At 40.4% G+C, this 12,224-nt stretch overlaps 1 protein-coding gene across 11 annotated transcripts in view; it reads right to left on the reverse strand.

Moving 5' to 3' along the window:
• The window catches only part of nrxn3a (neurexin 3a), a 207,503-nt gene that overhangs the window by 105,474 nt on the left and 89,805 nt on the right, over positions 1-12,224 (reverse strand). For 7 of the 11 annotated variants that reach the window (XM_041954646.1, XM_041954643.1, XM_041954645.1 and 4 more), the window contains one exon: positions 8,352-8,513. In XM_041954646.1, the coding sequence (XP_041810580.1) occupies positions 8,352-8,513 (162 nt within the window). Of the gene's footprint in view, positions 1-8,351; positions 8,514-9,886; positions 9,932-12,224 lie in introns of all 11 variants that reach the window. The other 4 variants (XM_041954642.1, XM_041954637.1, XM_041954639.1 and 1 more) reach the window with 2 other exon arrangements.

The following is a 12,224-nucleotide window of genomic DNA, read 5'->3' on the forward strand; positions in this document are numbered from 1 at the left end:
TTCAACTGCTGAAGGTTTATATCCAACTCATTAGCAAGAGCAAATGTGTTTTGAAGGAAATCTCTAGTAGTGAGGAAATGTATTTGGCATTTGTTATTTGGTCTAAAAAATAATGAACCTCAGTAAAGTCTTCACTGTCAATGTATTTGATAAAAATTATACAGCTGTAATACGTTTTCATTAAGTTTTAGTTGCATAGTCGATGTACATATAACTCAGATTCCAAAAAAGTTGGAACGCTCTGTGAAACATAAATAAAACAGCTAATCTGTATTAACATATACTCATTTGCAAACAATACAAAACAATAGTTTGAATGTTCGCCACTTTGTGAAACACATGATCGTTTAAACAATATTACTACACGGTCAGGTTGTCAAACGGTTGTTGGTGAATCCTACAATCCTGCAGTAGTGGATACTCTAACTCAGCATAATATACGCTTGAGCCTGAATGTGTGAGTGTCTGGGCGTGTGTGTGTAGGCACAGGGGGGCCACAAACATTTATCATCCCTTGATGTCTGTCTTGCCCATAAATCTCTGCCTACTGACAGTGTATAGAGAGAGACAGGGCGTGGGGGTTTGTGTGTGTGTACATTTTTAGCCAACACAGTGAGGACATTTTTGTAAGGTGAGGACATTTTGGCCAGTCCTCGCAATTTCAAAGGGCTGTTTGAAGGTTAAGTCTTGGTTTTAAGAGTTATGTGTGTGTATGTATGGCTGTTCTGAAATGACTGTCAGCCATGTCACACAAACAAATTGACAAAATCCTTTACTCTACACAAGGATGGCATTGACTGCTACTAACACCATGACTGCAGGATTTCCATTCACTCTGGCAACACACACAAGCACACACTATATCCATGTAACACAAGATATTTTAAATGAAGCAGGGTTGGAGGCTCGTAAATTTGCCAAAAAAACAAAACAAAAATATCCTGGACTGTATATCCATATTGGTGTAACCCCCATGCAGACACACCTGCAATGAGCACCACACTTTAAATGTTTGTGTTGTAGTATCATCAGTCACATGGTCTTGCCACGAGACATTCTGTGAAGTGTCTTGCAATATCAGAGCTTTTGTAGTGCATGGTCTCGCCCACAGGGTGGCATCATTCTCTTGGCAGAGCACACTATGACTTGCGGCGCCTCCTTTTTCAATCTAATGAGATATGTGAAGGGATCCTCTGACTGAGGCTTATGGTGCTTTTATACACTGATTTGATTAATTACACAAAGATAAGCTATAATGTGGTGAGGTGGAAAGGCATGTCAATGAAGTGTGTGTGTGTGTGTGTGTGTGTGTGTGTGTCTGTGTGTCTGTGTGTGACAGAACATACATACACGAAGGAAGAATGAATGCGATCAGGCTTAAGATTGCTAAGGATTGGTTATGATTTTTGAAGTGTAACACAAAAATTCAGAAAGGAGTATCGGGTAAAGGCAAAACTAAAGCAAGTACAATAACAGCAGGAAACTTACTCTTGACTGCGACAGTGTGCCTTATTCAGCATTATGAATGTAGTTATGTTTACTTTATGGAAGCATAACTACATCTTACTTAGAGATTCTGGGGCAATCAGGCCTGAAGGAAACGATTCAAATACTCCATGCAATATAGTTAGTAGGCTACATCCTTAAATCACTTGATATTCAAGTATACACTTCAAATTTTGTAAATGTTCATCACTAAAAATTGCATATGGAAAAAAGTCACATGATAGAAACAACATGGCCGACTGTAGGATAAATGACAGCTAAACAGTAATATTTTCACCTGACCTATGTGAGTAATATAGACAACAGTATTAGGTTTATCATGCAGTCCTCTCACAGCCACACCTAAAGCCATTACCTCTGATGTGTTGGCATGGTAACAAATAGCTCAGCTGTATTAATCCTGAAATATCAGCAAATCAAAAAGTCTGCATCGTTAGCTAAAAGAGAGTGGCCACTGGACACAACCATGACTCAAATAGGATGAGAAGGTTGCTCTTTGTCTGCTGGATGTAGAAACAGGAAATGTTTATGAATACTTTATGAAAATGATAATATGTCAGGGTTGTGTTTACGGCTTACTAGGAGAAAAAACAGAAGTCAATTCATGCAGTTTTAAGGAAAGCTATAGTATTATCAGAAACTTTACTTAAAATATCACAACTAAAGCTGCACATGAAGCAGAATGACCCTTGTTAGTGCTATTTTAATATATCGCTGAATTATCTTTACTGACTCACGGCAGTGTACGCAGCTTTTAACTTTTGCTTGGTCAAACTGAGGCTGGATTTAGGAGGATGAATCAAATTCAAATATCAGATTAACCCTCACTGAAAATTAAGTTTAGTTAGCTTTCATGAAATTCATTTGGTTTTCGCTTGATTTTTTTGGTTATTTTGCAGCAAGTAACATGTGGGAAACTTTTTAAAATGTCATGAAAGAGAAATCAGGAAGAATAATACTAATGAGTGGTACAGATGCTCATCCTCAGTGTTCAGTCTCTGAACCCATTCTTTGTTTCCTACAACATACAGGCACAGACAGAAGCCTCCATATGAGTGGTTGATAGAGGTGTAATGACAATTATAGCAATTATGTGTTATTGTAGGCCATTATGTATTTTGTAGGATTTGAGATGTAGGCTATTTCTGTAATTGTTGACTTATGAAAGGCATAATAATCATGGGCCAGCCAGCCACAGGGGCTACCAAGGGCGACCAGTACTTGGTGCCATGGTAACAAAACATTTATCCATAATGCTGCTCTGTGGATGGCGAGGACAAGAGCATTGGCAGCAGGCAAATTAGCCCTAATGGCAGGGAGTGGAGGATGAGAGGGTGCTGGACGGCAGAGAGAGGGAGAGCTGGTGGCTGCTGCAGATTTGTGGGAGGGTGTGTGGGCCTGTAATTAGGAGGTGGGTTGCATGTGTGTGGCTGTATGAGGGAGAAGGTATGATGGCAATATTCAGTGATGGTGGTGTGTTTGTGACCAGCGTGCATATATGAACACAGGTGTATGTCTGTATCATTTAATGCAGTGGAGAATGAAAGGCAGCCAATGTTTTCAAGTTCTGCAGCTTTAAAATTTAGACTAACCTGTGTGTCACGGAATGATATAAATGTGAACAGATGCGCGCTGAACATTTTTTATCCCACTACATGAACTTGCCAGTTCATTGACACAATTGTCCTGAAAACCCACAGCGCTTCTTCTCAGAGTCTGCAGTGTCTATGCCCATCCAGGGTAAATTCTATGATTCTACATACAAATCATACGGAAGGCATTCCAACCCTGAGTTGGACGGCTTCCAGTTGATAAGGGCGGACGGGACAAAGGAGAGCAGTAAGAGGAGTGGAGGAGGGCTGCCTGTATTTGTTAATGATGCTTGGAGTAAATCTGGGCACATCACCATTAAAGACAACGCTGCAGTCAGGACTTTGTTGTTAGCCGTTAGCATGAGACCTTACGGTTAACCCAGGGAGTTCTTGCATGTTATCACAATAGCAGGGTATATTCCCCCCTCTAAAAACGCTGATGCGGCTTGTGCCGTTAGCTACTCGGTTACAGGCTGCAGACACAACACCCCGCATGCCCTCCATCTTATTTCTGGTGAATTTAATCATGCCTCTTTGTCCTCCACTCTTCCCACATTGACTCATGTTACACCAGAGACAATGAAACACTATATTTATTTCATGCCAACACCAAGGAGGCACCAGGGCATTTAACTCATCACCTCTCTCTCCCCTGGGAAGCTCTGATCACAACCTGGTGGACCACCTACCAGTGTACAAACCTCTCATACACAGGCAGACAGCTGTCACTCACTCAGTGAAAAGATGATCCAACAAGGCATAGGAGGCTTTGAAGGACTGTTCTGATACACCTGTGTGGGGAGCACTTTAAGATGCTCACGGGGAGCACAAGTGACAGTTTCACACAATCTATAACAGACTTTATTCATTTCTGTGTTGAGAATGCCATTCCCACCAGGACTGTACAGTGTTTTTCCAACAACATTGGCGTGGGTGACACTGTCATCTGTCTCCTACATTGATCCACCGCTCACCTGGAAAAGGCTGAGACCAATCATTTTTTTAATTTACAAGTTGGAGTGCCCAGGGGGTGGACCACTACCTCACAGCATGGACGACCAGATGCAGGATGCAGGACTGTTAGTCCAATATGGCTGTCTGGAGCATGGGATCCCAAAAACAATTCAACTGCCACCTGCAGAAGTTCTCTGACATCTCTACAATCATTGGCCTCGTCACATGTGGGGACAACAGGGAGCACAGGGAACTGACCCAGGGGTTTGTGGATTGGTGCCAGCAGAGCCACCTCCAGATCAACGAAGGGAAAACCAAAGAGCTGTTGATGCAGGTGCAAACACTCCTCCTACACCAGTGAACATCCCGGGAAAGGACATTGTGTTCACTTGAGTAATAAACTGGATTTCAGTAACAATACAATTGCACTATATAAGAAAGGCCAGAGCAGACAGTATCTGCTGGGGAAACTCAGGCCTTTCGGAGTGCAGGGGATACTCCTGAGAACCTTTTTTGACTGTGTGGTGGAACAGTCCTTATTCTGTAAAGTGGTCTGCCGCAGCAGCAACATCATGACTGCTGAGAGGAAGAGACCTCCATATACACTGCTTCACTGAAGTTTTTTGAAAAACTAAAAATAATAAATAACAATATTAGAGGAGAGCAACGCTAACTCGATAGAGTACTCTTGTAAATTTAAATTAAATTAATGCAATAAAATGCTGTAAAAAAATGATTTAGTTGGATAATGTGCATTCACTGGTGTAATAATTGATTCATTGACAATTAAAGTCATCTGTAAAATAAAATTTCAGTCAAGTCAAAGCAAAGTATGAACTAAATCTTCTTTCTATACCAACAATTTACACACGTCTGTGGCCACCCTGAAACAATTACTAAACCTAAACCCTAAACCTAGTATACACGTTTGGGTGTGCGTGTTTCTATTTGTGTCTGGACTGTCTGTGTGTGTGTGTGTGTGTGTGTGTGTGTGTGTGTGTGTGTGTGTGTGTGTGTGTGTGTGTGTCAGGGGGTGGGTGGAAGAAGGAATCACGAACCTGCCCAGCATGGCACAGAGCAGGAAGTAGGCCAGAGGGGGATTAAATGGCCGCTGCGCTACTTCCTCGCTGTCCCTGCAGCCCATATAATGCTGTGCTTCTGTGTGTGTGTGTGTGTGTGTGTGTGTGTGTGTGTGTGTGTGCGTGTGTGTGTGTGTGTGTGCACGCAACTGGCTCCAGTTAAGTGCTAAGATATGATATCATCAGCTTGAGGGAACAATGTATTTGTGTGTGTGTGTGTACTTGTCCAGCTATCTTTGCGAGAACAACAGTTTTAAACACTGAGAGTGAGGACGTTTTTGGATAGTGTGGACATTTTGGTTGGTCCCCACTTTAGGAGAGACTGGGGCTGTTTGAAGGTTAAGACTTGGTTTTAAGGGTTAGTCCAGAGTTAGGTTTAGGTTGGGCTTTGGGTAAAGGTTAGGGTTAGGAATTTAGTTCTGATGGTTAAGGTTAGGGTAAGGGGCTAGGGCAGGGGTGTCAAAACTTTTTGCTAGATCTGGCGAGGTGAAAATGTGTGTGTGTGTGTATGGGGGGGGGGGTTCAGCCTGATATTCTTTGAACTATTAAAATTAAATGCAAATGAACTATTTTATGACATTTTTATTGCAATTGGCCTGCATCACATAAGGGTCACACGGCAAGAGTGGTAGAAGTACAAACGTGCGTGTGTGTGTGTGTGTGTGTGCGCGCTTGTGTGTGTCTATGGGTTAACTCAACGGTTAACTCTGTCTGTTCTGCAAACAGGATAACATGGAAATTTGAATTTAAATTTTTTAATTTAATCTGGGGTTTAGTCTGGGGTAAAGTTTTATTATATTATGTTTTGTCTTTGCTTGTGTAGTGTTGTATGGTAGCATGTGAACAATTAATATACTCAAAGGAGTTGGAGTGGAATTTCAGTCAGTCACTGAGGTGTACGTGATGAAAGCAGTGACACTAGTGACACTATAGTGGAAATCATTTGATATCTGTTTCCACTGTTTTCTGCATAACCATTGACAAGTGTCAGTTGAGGTTTTAATGATGATACAAGAAGATGAATACTGAAAGTAGATAAGGTGCAAGTACTGTCAGCAGTTGAAATGTCAGTTGGTATGTAAGCACTGATAACAGTTGAAATTTCAGCTCAAGTGTCTGGGCTGACAGCAGTTGAAAAACAATTTGAAGAATAAGAGATGAAAGAATTTGAATTGTGGATTAGCATGTAACCGTGGAAATGGTGGACGGGAAACTGCAGACAGGAGTTGAAATACCTGTCAAAGTGTAAGCACTGAACACTGATGAACTGTCTTGAGTGTCCTGCACTCACATTGAAGGTCTGTTTCTTAGATTGTGTGCCAGACCATTGTCTTATTCTCTATATTTTATTAAATACATTTAAAAATATGATCACTGTATTTTATACATATTTTATACAAGTCATCAGGAGTAATTGATGTCACAAGGGAGTATCTGATTTTTTCTTTGGTGCATGCAATGCAGTGCCATAAGGTAAGGTTTTCTGTCATGTCCTGCTGCATTTTTCATCTAAACAAAGGCCTATCTTTTGTGATTTGCAATACAAAATGGAACTTTAAACAGTGGCATTTTAAATGAACAGCCCCTTTTGTGAGGCTGTATCCACAATTTGTTTACTCGTCCCTGATCTTAGGGTGATGCCGCGTTTAATTCAATTTAATTATATTGATATTAATGCAGTTATTGTAATCAATAACTATCCTTAATATCTGCTAATAACCAAACTTGCTCCTACCAGATCCCAACACCTCTGTTTTACTTCTTACACGATGCATCAATGAAATCCACTCATATACACGTTATCAAATGATACTGGGTCACTTCCTTGACAGTTCCCACAATCAACAAATGGACAAAATATATGCCATAGTCATATATATACATGGTAGGTTTTTAATTAATGCTAAAATCACAAAACTATTATCACATAATCTTGTGGTTGAACAAGTTTGTATTTATAAAACACAAGACCTCCTTTTCAAGCAATGTGTTTTTAAGGCACCAGATACATCAACATGTGCATTTCCACTCCATGCACAACCACATCAGGTACTTGTATTGCAAATCACAAAAGATAGGCCTTTGTTTAGATGAAAAATGCAGCAGGACATGACAGAAAACCTTGCCTTATGGCACTGCATTGCATGCACCAAAGAAAAAATCAGATACTCCCTTGTGACATCAATTACTCCTGATGACTTGTATAAAATATGTATAAAATACAGTGATCATATTTTTAAATGTATTTAATAAAATATAGAGAATAAGACAATGGTCTGGCACACAATCTAAGAAACAGACCTTCAATGTGAGTGCAGGACACTCAAGACAGTTCATCAGTGTTCAGTGCTTACACTTTAACAGGTATTTCAACTCCTGTCTGCAGTTTCCCGTCCACCATTTCCACGGTTACATGCTAATCCACAATTCAAATTCTTTCATCTCTTATTCTTCAAATTGTTTTTCAACTGCTGTCAGCCCAGACACTTGAGCTGAAATTTCAACTGTTATCAGTGCTTACATACCAACTGACATTTCAACTGCTGACAGTACTTGCACCTTATCTACTTTCAGTATTCATCTTCTTGTATCATCATTAAAACCTCAACTGACACTTGTCAATGGTTATGCAGAAAACAGTGGAAACAGATATCAAATGATTTCCACTATAGTGTCACTAGTGTCACTGCTTTCATCACGTACACCTCAGTGACTGACTGAAATTCCACTCCAACTCCTTTGAGTATATTAATTGTTCACATGCTACCATACAACACTACACAAGCAAAGACAAAACATGTGGGTGCACTTTTGTCTAGTGGACACATGACTCGAATGATGATGACAATGACATTGCTCCCTGTACAGCAGACAGGGACTGGCTGCCAGCTTGTTTTAGAGCTCTTTCTGTCTTTTGCCAAAATTTGATCTGTGTAACTTTATTTAAAGCCAAGTTGTAAAGTTCTTTTAATAAATTTTCCTTTCTGTAAATTTCCTAATTCAACAAATCTTAATGTAAAGCAAAAAAAGGGCAAATGAAAAAGATAATTTCAGCTGGAGTTGTAATACCTAATATTTAACTGGAAAAATGTAAATAAATGTAATACAAACACGCAGAATATTCCCAAACAAACAGTGACTTGAGCTATTTAGCAACCAGTTATCATGCCAGCACCATATTCACTTAAACAAACAGTAAACCGTGAATCAGGTACTTTACCTCCTTGAGACAGCCCATGAAGTTGTTGCTGACTGGGGATCCAGGCAGGTCAGCGGTGCTGGGGCTTCCACCCACATAGAAGAAGTCATCAGAGCCCAACATGGTGTAGTCTTCCTGGGTGTAACCCGTGGTGGTCAGAATCCCATCCACTGATATTGTCACCTGATAACGAAGTGTGAACAGTGAGGATGGAAATATAAGATTTTTCTTGGATTTTTAGGAATAGACAGTGCCCTAAGGGGTTTTTTTAGAAGTCACTCAGGTCTGTGTTAATTGTAAATCTCAGACTTGGCGATATTATCACCCATGTTATTGATCAGACAGAACACATATAAAGAAAATCTGCCAGCCCACAATTTTCTTTATGTTTGATGTGAGTTAGTATATGCAATTTGTGGGCATTGAAACTATTGATAGGTATGAAGGGTTAGTAAAAACAAAGATGTTTACTGGGTGAATTTAGCTCCAGACACTGATAAACATGCACTGATTTTCATCTTCATGTACAACTATTAATGCACAAACCACATTTACTGTTTTATTTGATCTTTTATGAGTCAGGGAGGAAAGTAACTAATAAATATATTGTAACAGAAGTAGCATCCAGACAAAAACACTCACAAACCAACAGAAAAGAGGGAGGAGTTAGTGTTACACCACACAAAATTGAATGCAAACATGCAGGACACACAGAATGGCAGAGTACAGAACCACACTGCAGGGCATCGGTCTGGGAAGAATGTAGTGTAGTGAAAGCCGACAGCAGTCAAAACATCTGACCGCTGACATCTTTATTGTTTGAGGTAAGAGGTGGAAAGTACATTCAGTCAAGTACTGTATTTAAGCACAATATTTAGGGTACTTGTACTTAACTTGAGTGCGCCTATTTCATTTTATGCTTATTTATTTGACTGTGACAGTTATGGATTACTCTACTGATTAAGACTATAAAACATATGATCAATTTTGTAAACATAAAGTATTATATAAGCTGCAAAAAAAATGCTTGACCATGAAAGCATCTAAAACAATCATTGATGATAAGATCAGATTTGTTTCCAAGGTAGTTGCCTGCTCTTAATGCTTTGTGGACTTCCTGTGTTTGATCACATTTTCTCCTGCAATGTGGGCTGCCTCGGATTTTCACTGTGTAAATGAAAATGATGAGTCTGATCATACACATAGTGTGCTGGACACAATTGTCAAGATTTATAGTGTGGATTTGGTCTTTCTCTTTTTTGGCTGTAGTGTACCTCTGGCAGTTTAGACCATATTATCACCAAAAACATTTAGCAGGAAAATCTGGAATAAAGAAGATTTAGTAAAACCTTAGAGATGCAACAGGTATAGGCGACTAAATGAATGTCAGAACGACAAGAAAAGAAGAGATGGGAAAAGATGAAAGCTGGGGAATACAAACCCATTTTCTTGTTTACAGAAGTAGTGAACAGAAGTAAAAAAGCGAGGAAGGGGAGAAGTAGGCTACACAGCAAACCAAAAAAAAAAAAAAAAATGACAATAAGAATGATATCTACCATACAATGGAGTGTGTTTACCATAGCGTGTCCAATGCTTCTTTGCTTTGCAGAAAGATGGGGTAGGTAAAAAACAAATTTATAGAAATGAACAGTGATACATTAAAGTAAATCAAATGAAAACCAGCTGATGAAAAATGAGGGAGTTAGTGCATGTGTAAATAAAACATGGTTCATGGTTCATGGTTCATAAAACATGGTCGTTACTTTTAAGAAGAGTTGCCCCAGGACAGACAGTGGGAGAGGCTATCAGCTGGAAATCTAGGCAAGTCTTGGAAAAGAAATCAGGACTGACTTGGCCTTGTTTCCAAAAGTATCCTAAGGTCAAGATGTTTGTGATGATCATCCTATGGAGGAACATTTGAAAAGATGTGCATGTTGTAGAGACATCTCATGCCTCTCAAGGATTAAATTGATTTATGCAGATCCTTTCGTTACCCTCCTGTGTTTTGTCCGCTACAACATGACAATTTTGCAAGGCTGCTTTTCTTCCCCCCCCCCCCCCCCCCCCCCCCGCCTTGACCATGCAAAGGATTCAGCAGTGTATAGATAATGGATGGATGGATATTTATATTTGGGTGCAACAGCACGAGGGAGTTCTGATACCTGAATTGGAAAATTCATGGATTTGCTAAAACTCTGTCTCTACCAAATCCAAAATAAAATATTGTATCTCTCCTTTGTCTTTCTCACTATCAAAGAGCAGTGTACAAAACATTAAGGTAGCTGCTTCTGATTTGTAGCAGCACTGATCGTCACTTTCACCGGTTAAAATGACAGATGCAGCTGGTTGCAGGTCATAGCAGCTGTCACTAATTAATTTAATTAATTTGGTGAATAACTTGGTAACAGGTCAAATGAAACTTGCCTTTCAGGTTTATGTGTCTGAACATGACCATATTAGATCAATAATTTAAGTTCAACATAACAGTTCTGCACCAGGGCCTCCAGCATGTGGAACAAGTAGCTTGTGGTTTGAACCTTGTTGCCTCACCACTGGGGTCTCTTCTGCTCTGCGTCGCCTGGCCTTTTCTCTTTAAACCAAGTCACTTGGCTCTGTTAAACACTCACACGGCTTTTCCTAAAACAGATATGCGGATGATACTCAGTTAATCCTGTCCATTCCCCAATCTGAGATCTAGATGGCACACGAACCTCTGCTTGTCCGGCTTGATGTCTGCACACCACCTGACAAGACCGAGCTGCTCTTCCTCCCAGGGATGGCATCCCCCATGCATGACCTCTCCTTTACCATTACGAACTCAGTGGTGTCTGCACAACCTTGGTGTGAGACCGGCTGTCCTTTGCCATCAACATTGCTCTCATACCCCACTCCTGCAGATTCATTCTCCACATTATAAGGAGCATACATCCATTCCTTATCCAGAAGGTGCCAAAGTTTCTATTCCAGGCTCTTATAGATGCTAGACTACCACAACTCTTTCCTGTGTAGTGTGCCTACATTTGGTCTTCAACTTGCCCAAGTTCTCCCACACTACCCTACTCCTCCACAGCCTGCACTGACTACTGGTGGCTGTTCAAATCTGATTCATGACACTGATCATTGCTTACTGTGATGCAAATGGCTCAGGCCCATTCTACATCCAGGACATGGTCAAACCATACACGCCAGTCCATCCACTATGAAGTTTGTTACTCCTTCACTATGACGGGGGTCTAGCTACCACTCAACAAAATCACGCTGTCTGCTGTCGTGGCTCCACAATGGCGGGATTTGTTGACAATAGGAAAAATATCAATTGATGGTCAGTCTTGTTTCTTAAAGTTGAAATCCTTAAGGTTTTCATGAAATGAAACTGCATATTTGATTCTATTTATGGTCAGGCTTATGCTGTTATATGCAGTATTGAATTTGACAACCTAAACATGAGGGACTTACTGGAAAAAATGCAGTGTGCAATCAAGGATTATGCAGAGTTCAGGCCACACAACACCAGCCAGATCGCAGGCTTAGGGCATCAGTAACAAAAATGGCCCTTGGTAGGACAATTGATCATTTTATCCCGTGTGGTCCAAACAGAAAGACTAGCATATTAGAAATGTTGTTATTCCCTTAAAGGCCAATGGTCACCCGAATTATCCAGGACAAAGAAAGCTATCATTTGAGCTGTTGTCCACCATCCAGTTTTATACCCTGCTCTTTTAGTGTGTATATAAACTGCTTCACACAAAAGTCTGCAGTCAGTTGTGTGACAAGACTGTCTGATTAGTGACAACAGAGGAAGGTGGCTTGCTAAGTATCCGTAAGAAAGCTAACTGATATTTAGAAAGCCAGCAAGCTAGCAGGCTGTTGTGGCTGGCTAACAGCATGCTCCTG

The sequence above is a fragment of the Chelmon rostratus genome, chromosome 15 (assembly GCF_017976325.1).
Source record: "Chelmon rostratus isolate fCheRos1 chromosome 15, fCheRos1.pri, whole genome shotgun sequence".
Taxonomy (NCBI): domain Eukaryota; kingdom Metazoa; phylum Chordata; class Actinopteri; order Chaetodontiformes; family Chaetodontidae; genus Chelmon; species Chelmon rostratus.